The sequence below is a fragment of the Bombina bombina genome, chromosome 5 (assembly GCF_027579735.1).
Source record: "Bombina bombina isolate aBomBom1 chromosome 5, aBomBom1.pri, whole genome shotgun sequence".
NCBI classification, from domain to species: domain Eukaryota; kingdom Metazoa; phylum Chordata; class Amphibia; order Anura; family Bombinatoridae; genus Bombina; species Bombina bombina.
The window spans coordinates 260,715,815-260,731,841 of record NC_069503.1 but is presented as its reverse complement, the minus strand read 5'-3'; the positions used below and the strand labels follow the sequence as shown (position 1 = coordinate 260,731,841).

Here is a 16,027-nt window from a genome sequence, read left to right as displayed (position 1 = left end):
AGCACAAAGATAATTTGCATTGAAAATTGTGCTACCAGACAAAATGGTAAGCCTCAGAGTAGGTGAATAGTGCACTGATGACATAAACATGGTTAACTGAGTAGGAACAAGATGGAAATAATTAGGAATAAGTGGACTAAAAAAGAACAATAACTGTGTAGAATATCACTGGCACAGTAACAGAAGCAAAGCAGGAACTTAATATAATGCAGGGCAAGGCGAGAGTCCTCTGCCTAGTTCAGAATTCAGGTAAAGCAGTATGTCTTCAACTTACAGATAAAAAAATAGATATTCAGGCATCAACCAACAGTGTCTGTAAAACAAACACAACTGGGAACTATCTAAGGATGAGTAGCAGAAGACACCTGTTGTAGTCAATACAGGAGGTGAGACACTACTGTTAGAACCTGGTATTGCAGAAACATTGTTGGCTTTAAAGGGGCATGAAATCCAATTTTTTTCTTTAATGATTTAAACAGAGCATGCACATTTGAAATAACTTTCTAATTTATTTCTATTATCTAATTTGTTTTGTTCTCTTTGCATCCTTTGCTGAAATGTATACCTAGGTAGGTTTGAAAGCTGCTGATTGGTGGCTGCACATATATGCTTCTTGTCATTGGCTTTCAGTTAGCTCCCTGTAGTGCATTGCTGCTCATTCAACAAAGGATACCAAGAGAATAACGCAAATTACATAATATAAATAAATTGGAGCTTTGTTTAATATTGTATGATCTATCTGAATCATGAAATATTATTTTTTTGCTTCATGTCCCTTTAAAATACAATTGTTTTTGGGGCATTTTTTTCAAAAGAGTTATTTTATGAAAAACTTTAGGAAATAGTACATTTCAATGTTTATTATATTCAAAATCTAATTTACAGGATTAGTAGCAGACATCATAAATGATAAAGGGAAACTGTATTATAGCACAAGGGACCAGCGTTAGGTACACAATATTTTTACAAGTAGTTATATGGATATGGTTAATTATTGAATCAACGTACAAATATGTATCTGTTAAAAATGTAACACATCCCATCTGATTAAAGCCTAAAACCATTTGGTTTCTGAAACCTGTAGAAAATGTTCCAGCTCAACCAATAAAAATGACAACCTTGAAAAACTGAAGATGTATTAAATTTAAATTTAAATCATCTTATTTACAATTTTCACACTCTGTCAGAGAGCACTGAAGCAAGTACTGAGATGGAAAATGTAAATTCCTTTGTGAAATTAAGCAAATGTGTGAAGTCAGAAAGAGCTAATCTCTTAATAGACTTACATAGTTTGAACAGCAGAAACTTAGGTACTTGAGAGAGGTAAAGCAAAAGATGATTTAGAAAAATAAATCATAATTTTTTTCTACATTCCAAGTAGCTGATGCCAATTTAAATGAAAAAATAAAATGTTCTATTTCCTGTATGAAACCTTATTACTTATTTACCTTTTATTGGTAAGATGTATTTTTTTATGTTATATTTAGGTAACTACACTGATATATCTGGCAGCTGTAATTTTGAAGTTCATGACCAGAACCGTATTGTTGGGTGTGACCTTACACAAGACCAAACTGACAATTATGATTGGAGTGTTGGCAATATGGGACTTCTTGCTCTAAATACAGATCACACACCAGGTAAATGAATTATGTATATTTGCCATAGTTTGAAAATACACTTTAACATAATCCAATATATTTTTTTCTATGTACATTTCTAAAACACTTGAAAAAAAAAGCAAATACTTTTCAATTAAAAGACTAGTTTGCTCCATGTCTTATATCCAGAGTTGGTTTCATACAAATTATTTCATTATACACTTTTGCTAATGACCTTACCTCTCATTTTTGAACTAACATATTTGTTCTTTTTTTACACAATAAGCTTATTGACCAACTAAGATATGTTATTTGTACTAGGTATTTTAAGTGACTCTACTATTATTTAGTAAAAAAAAGTTATTTTCACTTAATTTGAATAAAAAGTGAAGCCCTGTAGAATAACTTTATTCTAATAAATATTAAAGGTTCTTGTGTATTTTTAATATTAGAACAAATGTACTCTACGGTGTGTCCTTCACTATTTGTTTCAAATGTTTGATCTTAAACTTAAAGTTTTACCTGTTGACCTGTAGGGCTAAACTGCATTCATTTTTTTTATGTTTCTCTCTATTTCTTATCTGCTAACCTTCAATAAAATAGTCTTAGCAATTATTCTGCTTAGCATTACCTCATTACTTGGTATCAGCAAACAACTACTTTTGAGATCAAACAGTAGATCGACATTTCCCTTCACATTTGTACTATCACTGAAGGCTATGAGAATCACATTTAAATCTGTGTTAATTTCGTCGACTAAAACTAGACTAAAATGAGCATAAAACTAAAGAAATGCTGATGACTAAAATACGACTACAACTAAAATGGCATTTTAGTCAAAAGACTATGGGCCGAATTATCAAGCTCAGAATGGAGCTTAATGCCTCTGTTTCCACGCGAGCCTTCAGGTCTAAAGACCGCTGCTCCATAACTTGTCTGCTGCCTCTGAGGCTGCTGTCTTCAATCCACCCGATCCTATATGATCGGGCTGATTGACACCCCCTGCTAGCAAATCTGCAGGTGGCGGCACCAGAACTGCTTGTGCAATGATAAATGCCGAAAGCATTTATCGATGTGTGGCGGACATGATATGCCACATGGTATCATGTCCGCTCGCACTTTGGTAAATCGGTTCCCATGACTAAAACTAAATCAAAATGGCATTTTAGTCAAAAGACTATGACTAAAACTAAATCAAAATTTCCTATCAAAATTTGCTGTCAAAATTAACACTTTATGCAAATTGTTTTGGTAGCTCTTGACACCGCAAGTACAATCAGCGCTATTATGCTATATGCACAAGCGGATACACCATTCACACAGAATGTGCAACATAACTCCTTATGCAAAGCTCAACTATAGGAGACTGCCATAACTTTGACCGATCCTGAGCACTTGTGCATATAGCATAATAGCGCTGATTGTACTTGCGGTGTCAAGAGCTACCTCTGCAGTCAGTGTCTAGCTAACATCTGCCTGTCACTTAGAATCTCAGTGTAGGAGACTGAAAATACAAATAAGTCGCTGTCGGCTAATCCAAGTGTCTATGAGCAGTGTCGGGCGGAGCCTGGTGTGTGCGGGAAGTTTAAACGGTGCCCGGTGCTACACTGCTCTGCAGCATTAGCTCTACTATCCAGGAAAACCGGTCACTTCAGTTTACTATTAATGTGCGCACATTTCCTGGATAGTAGAGCTAATGCTGCGCCGTGATGCCTGTGGGTTGGGGGTGTAAAAGCTGATAGTGGGCAGCGGGAGCAAGGATCCTAAGCCTGGGTATGTGTCCGTAGGTCTTTCCCTGCAGTCTTCAGGGGGCGGGGAGGGGGAATCTTCTTGCTGCCAAGAGGAGCGCAGTATGTGAATCTAAATAAGCCTCTTCCTCCTCCTCCGCTGGAAGATGATGATGAGGAGTCCCAGGGTCCCGACTCCCCGCGAAGACTTTCTAGCAGTGTAGGGAACACGCACCGAGGAACATTTGTGCCTTTTGCCCACTGCCTTCACCCCTATTAGCCAATATATTTTTATTAAAAGTAAACCCAGGAAAATAATTTATCTCAACTTCTAGCTGAGGGGATCTGTGCCTGTGTATTTGATCATCACTACTGTGTAGGGAAATACAATAAAAATAAAACATTTCTCTCTAATCTCAGACCATCATATCTCTGCCTGCCCGGCACTCACTGCCTCTCAGTCTCTGTAACACAGAGCGCACAGCAACATGGATGAGAAGCAGTGAGTGCCGGGTATGAACAGCTGTTAGCTGAAATTGCAGGAGCGCGCAGGGACGAGACTACTAGACTCGAGAAAAGGATCCTTTACTAGTGCAAGCTTTTGAAAGACGTCAGAGAAGGAGGGGTCAGGCGGCCATTTCAAAACTGCAAGATGCGATCTAGTAAGTTTATTTTCTGCCAAAGTTTATTTAGATGGAAATTTGGCTACAGTTTACTGTAAAGATTGTTATTTAACTAATCTAAATAAGTTACAGTAATTTTTGGGTTGACTGTCCCTTTAATACAAAAAAATAAAAACAGGTTAATAAACCTTTACTCTAGGAGTTTATAATGAGTTTGGAAGTTCTAAAGCAGTGTTAATTTTGTTGCCAAAATGTTTTCAAATCTGAACAAACAATTGATTTTTCCTATAGAAATAAGCATAACCCACGAGTATGGGTTTAAGTTATGCTAGCTGCAGAAACTTTTTGTTGTTGAGTTACTTAATACTGTTATAATTATTAACAGAGAACTGTTAAAGTTTTCATATTGGGTAATATGTGCAATGGCGTTACAGCCAATACAGTTTACAGTTTGTTTTTTTATATTTTAAAGTTGCACTTCTGTTTATTTATGAAACTTGGTTTTATTTAATTTTAAGTTTAATAAAGACGTTATATATCACAACGGCTAAATCTGTGTCTGTATTGCATGTTTAAACCTAAATATCAAAAATAATAACACGTGCTATGTTTACTTCGGGAGTATATAATGAGTTTGAAAATGATAGAGAAATGCTTAACAAAATGAATTACACTTTAACTAAACCCCTTAGATTTTAGTCGACTAAAATCTACTGAAGATTTAGTCGACTAAAACTAGACTAAAACTAAAACAATTCAGATAACTAAAATACGACTAAAACTAAAATGGCATTTTAGTCAAACGACTAAAACTAAGACTAAATCGAAATTTGCCATCAAAATTAACACTGATTTGAATGTTTATTATGTAATGTTACTTTTGTTACTTGAAAGTTTCATTAAAATGTGTTAAGTATTCATTGTGTTTAGCAAATGCACCAAATAATTTTACTATTCCACCTGACCACACAAGGTTTATGCTCCGAATAATAAGTATGTATATTGTTAACTGTTTGAGTCCCTGGATCCTTTGACGGAATAGGAAAGGCTAACTACTTTTCTGTTCCCATGGGAATTGTGTCCTTCTTATACTGTATTTTTCTTCAACCCAGCAGATGTGCAACAAAGCAGATGTTGCCTTGACTGAGTAAGGCAACATTTACTCAATCTATGCTTCAAACTCTTATAGATCTCAAGAAACAAAACTATGTAATTGAAAATAACCTTTAGATGTTTAATTGCTGCTAAAACAGCATATTTATTCTTGCAATTATTGTGGTGCTTTAAAATGATATTTAGTCAATATCTAGTGATTGGGTGGATTGTGGTTTCCAAATTCAATTGCTATTCATAAGTGACATTTCTGATACCTGATACAATATTTTTACAATATGAGAATGGTCATACCATTTGCATTATGATTGTTCTGTGTCAGGAGCCAATAAAACAGCTGATAAACACAATCAGCTAGATTGGAATCAAACCTGTGATTAGCTGGGCTCATGTTTAGTATAGCTTCACCTATGAGGAGGAATATACTATATATTACTATAATTATAACTTTCTTATATCTCTGGCACTTAGATTTTATATAAAACAGTGACAGCCCTTACTTTCATTAAAAAATCCTATTAACATTGATTCTTTGATGGAAACTGCTGCTTCCCTTTAAAATTGTATGCATACTACTAAACATAATGAACACAGAATGGCATGGAAAAATAAATTAGCTTGACTCATGCTAACATGACTCATTATAATGAAGTGCAATATTTTATGGATGCCTACCTTAGAAAATTATTATATTTTACAATTTGTTCAATGTCTCTTATAGATATTTTTCATTTTATCACTCTGAGATCCATACATTTCATTATAAGTAGTCTTACATATTCTGTTAAAAGGACATCAAACATAATGGTTGTAATTTCCACAGACCCTATTTTGAAAATATGGTATTAAAATGTTGCTAATGTGCAAAGGTGATGAAAAGTCATTTTAAAGTTTTAAGAAAACATGAAAATAATTTAATTTCTTGGTACTGCAATGTACTAAAAACCAGTCCCATAATTTTACCAAACTAATTCTAAATTGCTTTTCAAAGAAATTCCTCTCTTTTATGTCAGTAGCTGCAAAAATACAAAACACTGTGGTATGAAATGAGCTGTAGGTACTGAGGTTTAGCATTTATAGAGACTGCATCAAAAGGCAGCCTGTAAATACCTATAAATGTGTAACCATGATCAAAAGTCTGTTATCAGCTAACCCAGTCATAGTATCTCAAGTAAAGCAAATGGGGGAGGGGTACGCTCAAAGATCAGAGCAGTGAGTGGGACTACCTATAAATACTGAAAAAGTAGGAAAAAAATGGGATCCAATCTGTGAGGGAATACTATCACACTATGTGTGTATTACCGTGAAAATAAGGTGCGATAAAGGTAGGGGTGAGCAACTGATAAACTCTGTATTACTCAGTTTTAATTACGGGATATAATAAGCTACATATATTGGAAGTTAGCTCCTTGGATCCCATACAAATAGTTGTGGCCACAACTTTTCACTTCTTACATGATTCACGCTGAACTGCAATTGTGATATTTTTGATCAAGGACTTAATCATACGGACAAGAGTGTCCTTTTAATATAACAGCTATTCTTAGCGATTTTATTGTCTATGCTTACTAAGCTATTTTTATTATTACTGACACAGTGTATCACTTCATTTGCTTATGTATTGTTATGTGTCAACCTTCATAATAATTGCGCATATGTTTTAATTAACCTGGATGTATCTACCTATATACATATATCTGTATAACAGATTCCCATGAGGAATTTATTAACCTTTCATAGTAAAAATTTTTTACCTATTATTTGCAACAGCTTTTTAATTTCTACACTTTGAATATTGCTTTCACACATCCATATTGCATTTACATAGCATTTGCATCACATTTGTATAACATATATATTGGATTGTACATCGCCTCTATATTATACTTTACCCATTGAGGACCCACAAGTATATCAACCGCCACAAGTATATTAACTGCCACATAATAACGGAACCCAACACACATGACAGTGTCATTTTAATCATAAGTTTGTCATTATTTAATGAGCCTTTAGCACACCACACGGACACCAGACACCTTTATTGCACCTTATTTTCACGGTAATACACACATAGTGTGATAGTATTCCCTCACAGATTGGATCCCATTTTTTTCCTACTTTTTCAGTATTTATAGGTAGTCCCACTCACTGCTCTGATCTTTGAGCGCACCCCTCCCCCATTTGCTTTAGATTTCTATATTTTCTGATACTGGGAGCATATCAGAATTAGGGGTAGCCCAGTTGAGTCCTGCACTTATATCACCACACACCAGAATATACATAGTATCTCATGTGTCAGATATCAGTCTCTTCTTTTAATAAAGTTCTTTTACTGTACAGCTAATTCTTTAAATAAAAGCAGGCACTTCTTTCTGGAACAAAGAGAGTTGTTGTGAAAAACAAGCTATTCATTATTTCTAACAAAAGAAAACCTCACTACATACACAAGCTAGCAGCTCTGTTCTTCCCGTAGAAAGTGATTGGGAACTGTGAAAAGCAGCCTCTCTTAAAGACCTGCCTTGCTTTAAGCCTTTATTAAATTCAGATCCACTCAATTTTCTATTTTCCTTTAAAAGGAATCTATTTGTACATGTTAATAATTTCGTGTGTTCCCTAACAATACTGGACTTTTTTAAATTTGGTAATAAGAATACTAAATTCTCAGTCCAAATCCTGCTCTTTGTATTGTATGCATAATTTGCATATTTTACCCACGGTTCTCTGGTGTATTGGTGATGATGTATACAAAATACTTCTGGGAAAAGCAAACGGTTATTTACCTAGATGTGCTTATTGCCTGTACAATAATTCTATGGGGGATATCTATCAAGCCGTACACTTTGTTGAATTCGACGGCACCAATACGCTCACCTAACATCGCGGCCACGGACCTGAATACGATCTCCATATTTATAAAAAATGCTGACAAAAAGCCGTGCACCAAGTACGGGGCGATGAGTATCGGACTGTTGTTAACTAACAGTCATCGAAATCGCATCTATTCGGCTTTTTGCCAACTTTATTTATACGCTGTCACTGAATGCTGCAACTATACTAAAATGTTTAACCCCTATCCCACCACTCCCGGACCCCGCCGCCACTAAATTCCTATCCCGCCGCTCCCGGACCCTGCTGCCACTAAATAAAGTTATTAACCCCTATCCTGCCGCTCCCGGACACCTCCACAACCTAAATAAAGTTATTAACCCCTATCCCGCCGCTCCAGGACCCAGCCGCAACCTAAATAAAGTTATTAACCCCTAAACTTCTGTCCTCCCACATCACTACCACTAACTAAACCTATTAACCCCTAAACCGCCAGCCCCCCGCATTGCCATAAACTAAATTAAGCTATTAACCCCTAAACCTAACAAGCCGCTAACTTTAAATTAAAATTACCACATCCCTATCTTAAAATAAATTTAATCTTACCTGTAGAATTAAAATAAACTATTTTTAAACTATTAATTAACCTACCCTAACTAGTATACTACACTTAAATAAAACTACCAATTAAATTAACTAAATTACATATTAAAAAAACCCTAACCCTACTCAAATTATTTAAATAAACTATTTACCCTTATTAAAAATTACTAAACTACAAAAAATAAAAAACACTAAATTACGAAAAACAAACAAACCCCATTATCAAAAATAAAAAATAATTACACCTAATCTAATAGCCCTATCCAAAGTAAAAAAAACCCCCTAGCCTACACTAAACTACCAATGGCCCTTAAAAGGGCCTTTTGTGGGGCATTGCCCCAAAGAAATCAGCTCATTTACCTGTAAAAAAAAAAATACAAACATCCCCCAACAGTAAAACCCAGCACCCCCACAACCAACACTAACCCCCGACGATCCACTTACAGTTCTTGAAGTTCTGCTTGAAGGATCCATCCAGCCGGCAAGAAATCTTCATCCGGGTGGCAAGAAGTCTTCATCCGGGAGGCCTCTTCCATCTTCATCCATCCAGAGAAGTCTTCATCCAGATGGCATCTTCTATATTCATCCATCTGGTACGGAGCGGGTCCATCCTGAAGACATGGGGCTGGCAGTTTAGGGGTTAATAGGTTTAGTTAGTGGTAGTGATGTGGGAGGCCAGAGGTTTAGGGGTTAATACATTTATTTAGTGGCGGCGGGGTCCAGGGGCGGCGGGATAGGGGTTAATACTTTTATTTAGGTTGCGGCGGGGTCAGGGAATGGAGGATTAATAGGGGATAGGGGTTAATAACATTATGTAGGTGACGGCGATGTCGGGGTGGCAGATTAGGGGTGTTTAGACTCAGGGCTTATGTTAGGGTGTTAGGTGTAAACATAACTGGTTTTCTACCATAGAAATCAAAGGGATATCTGGCAGCATCGAACATAAGTTTTCGCTGCTTTCAGATTCCCATTGATTCCTATGGCATCCGCGGCCTCCAGGGTGGCGGATTGAAAACCAGGTACGCTGGGCCGGAATAGCCGCGAGCGTACCTGTTAACTATTTGATAACTTTTAAAAAGTGTCAAATAGTGCCAAATGTGTATTCGGAACATCTGTAAAGATGTAAGCATCGATCTGTGTCGGATTAAGACCGACAGATCATATGTTACGTCACAGATTTCAACTTTTGCCGGTCTGTAGGCTTTGATAACTAGGTCGGATCAAGCTTGCAACAATTACGCTGCGGAATTCCAGTATTTTTGGGGTTGACGGCTTGATAGATATCCCCCTTCAGCTCTACAAAACACCAAAGTGCTATTGATTAAGTTTTGAATTATTATTTAATATCTGTATAAGCAACGTACTTATATACTAGCAAAATCTGAGACAAGCTTTGCGCCCATAGACATATATGTTTTATAATAAAGTTTATTCTTAAATTAAAAAAGCAACACAGATTGCATAGACATTTTGATAAGCAATTTATGTTTATGTTGACAATAAAATTAAAAATATGTTAGCTGCCACAAACATTAGATATCAGTAACTATATACTATAACAGTATCATTGTTGTATCTATTTTCAAAGTTACATTATTGCCAGAGTTAATTTCTCACCCCCAACATTAAAAAGTAAAGAAATTCCTGATTTCAGCACTCACTTTAATAAATAGATAGATACATAGATACAGCCATACGTGCCCCTGCAAATGCCAATGTAAATATACCAATGTACCCCTTCATTTTGTGGGTGCAAGGGTGTGTTTGTTTGCAACTACCCTGACTGCCCATTAAATCTGACAAATAGTATACACTGGTAGCTTGATGGCATTGAGGATTACCTATTTCTAATATTATATTAGTTTTATGTGATTTACAATTATGTTCATATTAAAACACACAAACAGAAATCTAAAAGTTGCTTCTTTTCTCTCAAAGGTACTGGAAAATATTTTCTGTATGCGAATGCTTCCCTACAGGAGAATGGAGGAACTGCAAGAATATTCACCACACATTTTTTCCCAGCCACATATGGAAAATGTAGAGTACGTTTTTGGTACTATGTTTACGGACCACCACAGTCAGGAACACTTAAGGTACAAAAAATAAGAGGCTGTTAATTTATTTTATTTGTGCCAAGGGCCACTAATTGACACTGATTGGGCTTGTTAAAAAGGTGTCTGGCATGCTAAACATCCTCTGGTAATTTTTTTTTTTTAACCATTGACTAATACCAGATTGTGTGTTTTTCTTAGCATTGGCACTTGATGGAGCATCCTGTACTATCAATAGTGCTCTACGTGTAATCTGGGCCTTAATTTGGGACTTTAGTTTTGCCAGAGGAAGTTGCAGTGGTCAAAAATTTAATCTGATATAGATTGTTGAATCTTTTATGGTCATGGATGGGTTGCAGGGGGCATACATTTTATTTGATGTCTAATTTTGGCAAATTTAATACATGATAGGAGCTGCAGAATCATCAACTAATCTAAAATCTAATTTGGGCATATATTTGGGTTTTAATGGGCTACAAAGGGTGTACTTTTGGCCTGTGATTTAATTTGGGTATATAACTGCAATACCATGCACTGTTCTCAAGACAATTTTGAACTTATAGCTTTACATGGGTTGCCTCAAGGCCATTGAGCTGATCTGAAATTTAATTTGACATAGGAACTGGCATGATGAGTCTGATCTAAGGCCTATGTTGAACATACATATAGAAGTGTCATATAGAAGGCTTGAGGGATAATGCACCTGATCTGAGGTCCCTCTTGGGCATAATACTTGCATGAAAGGAAAAGCTGGGGTCTTGTGTCAGACTTAATATCTAATTTGATATTATTTATATCTCATTTTGATATATAGTGATGCAACTGATATTAGCTGTGATTAAGGCACATTGCTTGCATAAAAAGCATGTAGGAGCCCTGTATCTGACCTGAATATATTTGGCATAATTGGGGTATTCAAAGTTTTGCATTTTTTCTTGTGTATAAGGCTAGCACTAGAATTTGTATCTGGCACAAGTGAAACAGCAGGAGTATGAGTCTGATCATCTGTGGTCTCACAAGGGTTTATAGCAGGCTGCAGATTACGTGACTGAAGGGGCTGTCAATCACCAAGAGCACGCAAGCTCTCGTTGATTTTCCCTCACCACCTCAGAGGTGGCGTAGGGTGTAAGAAGCAGCGGTCTAATGACCGCTGCTACTTACATTGCGGGAAGCAGGCTCGCATATGCAAACCTCCCCCGCAAAGGCTACGGAGCAGCTTTCGCTGCTTCGTACATGGAGCCCCTTGTCTGTAAAAGAACCAACAACCATAGCTCAATACCATTTAGACAGGGAAAACAAGGAATACGGTAAATGATTGCACTTACAGAATTTGAAGCACCCCCAGGTGCAGTAAGAGCAGGCTGGGATTTCACAGCCTCCCAGCTGACTGTACTCCACAGCTTACTGCACACCCAGGAAAACAGTGATGTGATATCCAACGAAAAGGGCAGAGTGATATTTGGATAGACTCCACCAAACACAGCAAGTGTATATAAAAACAATTTTATTAAAAGTGACGCGTTTCTCAGCCTCTGCAAGGGCTGTTTCCTCAGGCTATCAAAAAAGATAAGATTATAACATCATGGTCAAAAGTGAAATATAACAGAATATGGAACCTCATTTTAAACAATATATGTATCCCTCCTAAATCTCAAAGGGCCACTCATGGACCCAAGTGCTCATAAGTGACTCATGTGAGGGGATCTAATGATATAAGCGGGTACTCATGGACCCTTTAACACCAGAGATGTACATGAAAATATAGGGATGAGTGTGATAATGAATAGGATAGATAAAGTGTAAAATAATGGTCAGAAGGAGAACCCTGATCACTTGAAGTGAAATAAATATTTCCTCAAGCAGTCTACTATGTGCATTCCCGCCTTTTTAATGACTAAAGCCAGACTTCTAGTGAAAGAATGATTGAGGCTATAGAGGAGTGAAATGTGACTTCTGTCTGGCTTCTGTTGGCAACTATGTCTAGTGGAAGTCTAGTTTAAGCTCAGGTTGTAAAGGACACCCTATATATTATTGTTCCAGGTAGATCAGTTTGAGAACAAAAATACATTCATAGACTAGAGGTAACCAGTAAGTCACTACCCCAGAGGATAGAAATTGTTAAATTTAATTTGAAAAGGAGTGAGATTCTGTTATATGATTTTGAGTAACTGAGCTAATATAAATCTGAGTTAAAGGTCTAGCAATACTATAATCGGCAATGACAGACTATAAACAGCACAGATAATCTTTATGTAGTAGATAGATCATCTATCGCCAACCGTTATCTTAGAGTGTGTCTTGCTGCCCCGGCCGCTGGCAGCTCAACGGTTAGAAGGAAAGCAAGATGGTTGACTATGTAGATTTCCAACACATAGTAGAAATGTTTAACACTTAAATACCACTAAATAGAAAACAAAAACAATGTAAAGTTTAGCAGATATTTACATGGGCTATAACAATGCCCACAAAACCCACAGTGGCATCTTAGATATATTATATCTTTTTGGGACATTGACATACTATATGGCAAAATATAGTAACAGTAGCATCAGGTTGTACTGAAATGTATGGTAACCAAACTTGTTGACACATGGTACTTAATTCCGGACCTTCAGTATTTTGAGAGCTTCCAGTATTTTGAGTGCTTCAGTATTTTGAGTGATCCAAACAATGCTGTCCAGATTAACCTACTCAGAATACACCCTTACAGCTCCAGAAGTTATTCCAGTGGTCCTTGTTTGTGACAGGTTTGCTATCAAAGGAGACAATGTGGTCAGGGCGGGAGATACGATTGTCAGGGCTCCAAACGACCGTAAGAGTAGTAGATTCCACAATCCATGTTTTCTGCTGGCCATCTTTTTGGGATATTAACAAAGTGTAGGACAAGAGAGGCTTATCTCTGCACATACTGGTTATCGAAGCATAAGGCACAACATCTTCCTGCTTATCGCCTCTTCTTGTGGGTAGACATCTCTGAGGGTAGCGCTCTACCTCCTCTATGTTCTTCGGTGCAACATTAGTACAGAAGTTACCATAGTCCTGAGAACTGTCTAGGCTTTCCAAAGTAGTGCGAAGAGCATTGTGTGTTGCATAGGGTAAATCTGGGTGGAACACATCCTTAATAGTCTGCGTAAGAGATTCAAAGTGAGCTTGTAGTAAGTCTTCAAGAGCCTTAAGTGAGCTCATTATGCAATTTTCCATGATCGATTCTCCTTCCCTATGAATTTTAGATATAGCAGAATTTCACTGCTTTACCCGGTCAACCAACCAACTAGCACTCCATGACAGGAAATAGTGCTGCCATCTAGTGCCCTTGTTAATGTATAACATTGTTGCAAAACTGTTGCCATATAGTTCTGCACACACATGCACTTATCTTCCTGCTTTTCAACAAAGGCTAACAAGAAAAGGAAGACAATTTTAATAATAGAAGTAAATTGGAAAGTTATTTAAAATTGTATGTTCTGTATTGTATCTGGAGGGTTCAAAACCCTGACTCTAGAAAATATACATGCTGTTCTAAAACAACCAAATCTTTATCAAGAATTGATCTGATGTTAATCAATGACAGCCTCTACCACATGGGGGCCAGTGCACATATACCCGAAATTATATTATCCGATCATGCTCCTATTACATTAAACATTTCAGCCTCAAAGCTTGGCATCAAAAGACAGGTGTTTTATTATCCTAAGTATCTGGACAAGAATGCAAAATTTAGAGAGTGGTTAGAAGAAAGATGGGAGGAATATATTCGAAACAACAAAGACTCAGTGGCGAGTCCTTTGATACTGTGGGAAACAGCGAAAGTGGTACTGAGGGGGGACATAATTGCTTATATGGCAAATATTAAGAGAAAAACCCGTCTGAGGGAAAGACAAGTTATTAATACAGTAATCATTGCTTATAACAGGTATATAAATATTTCGTCCAATGTGAACTGGAGAAATTATATCAAAGCCAAAGAAGAAAGAGATACCCTCTTACTTCTTAACGCAACTCAAGCAGATCTTAGATATCAATCTAATTTTTACAAATTTGGCAACAAATCAGGCAAACTATTGGCTAAACTGGTAAAAAATTCATAATAAATTATTTACCTCAGCGGAAGAAATTTCTGAATCTTTTTTTTTATATTACAAAGCAATTTATGCGGCGAATCCAGTAAACGTGGACATAAAAGAGAGCTTTTGGAAAGACATTTCTCCTATGAAAGTGTCCTCCAAATTTAATTTAGGGCTAAATGCTCCAATAACAGAGCTGGAAGTAAGTCAAGTAATTCAAAGCCTGAAAAAAAATAAAGCCCCGGGTCCTGATTCATTGCCAAATTAATTCTATAAAAGTTTAAGTAAAGCAATCACTCCGCAGTTGACGATTCTTTTTAATTATCTTTTCCAACAGAATAATTTAATACCCCCCAGCTTCTTAGCATCTCATACTATATTAATACCCAAAGCTGATAAAGATCCACAGTGCAGAGAGTCCTACAGACCTATCGCACTATTGAACACGGATTACAAAATATTCGCTTCAATCATGGCAAAGAGAATGCAAAGAGGCTTGGGAGAAGTAATTCATAAAGACCAGGTGGGGTTTCTCGTAAAAAGAAGCTCCTCATCCAAAATTAGGCAACTCCTCCTATCTATTGACTACTTTAAGAACAGTGAAACAAAGTTAGCAGAAAGTATATCCGACGCGGCGATTATAGCGATCGACGCCGAGAAGGCATTTGATTGAGTCAGCCATGATCATATTCTAACCTCACTAAAACAATTTGGATTTCAAGATAAATTTCTAAACCTGGTAAACAATCTATGTAGGCAGGCAACATCTAAATTAGTTATGCATGGGCAGGAGTCACAGTCTATATGCTTAGAACAGGGTACAAGACAGGGCTGCCCGCTCTCTCCTTTGTTATTCGATTTGGCAATTGAACCATTGGCTATAAAGATTAGAAACTACATTGAAGGCATTAAGATTAATAAACAGGAGCTGAAAGTGTCTCTCTATGGGGATGATCTGCTTGTCTATGTCTCTAACACTCCCAGGAATATCCCAATAATTCTCAATATAATTGAACAATTTGGCCAATTCGCAGGGTATAAAATGAACAAACAAAAAACTGAACTGCTGGGGTTAAGGAAGACAGGCACGTCATTTTTAAATCATCCATTTAAGACGGTTCTGAAATCATTCCGATATTTGGGGATTAATATCTCTGCAGATCCTCGGGAATGGTATTCTCTAAATCTTACCCCAATTTTTACATGCGCAATTTCACTCATGAGAGATTGGCAGAATTTACCTGTATCTCTTTCGGGGCGTGTTGCCCTATACAAAATGATAATTTTGCCAAAAATATTATATACTCTTCAGAACCTTCCGATCTTTATAAAAACGCAAGATAGCAAGAAATTCAATGTCGCACTAAGGAAATTCATATGGCAGTTAAGGAAACCTAGAGTTGCTCTGCAAAG

At 36.8% G+C, this 16,027-nt stretch overlaps 1 protein-coding gene across 1 annotated transcript in view; it reads left to right on the top strand.

Annotated features, from left to right (window-relative positions):
* The window catches only part of MALRD1 (MAM and LDL receptor class A domain containing 1), a 998,487-nt gene that overhangs the window by 662,568 nt on the left and 319,892 nt on the right, over positions 1-16,027 (top strand). The window contains exons 23-24 of the mRNA XM_053715701.1: positions 1,488-1,640; positions 10,435-10,592. Coding sequence (XP_053571676.1) covers positions 1,488-1,640; positions 10,435-10,592 — 311 coding nt within the window. The remainder of the gene's footprint in view (positions 1-1,487; positions 1,641-10,434; positions 10,593-16,027) is intronic.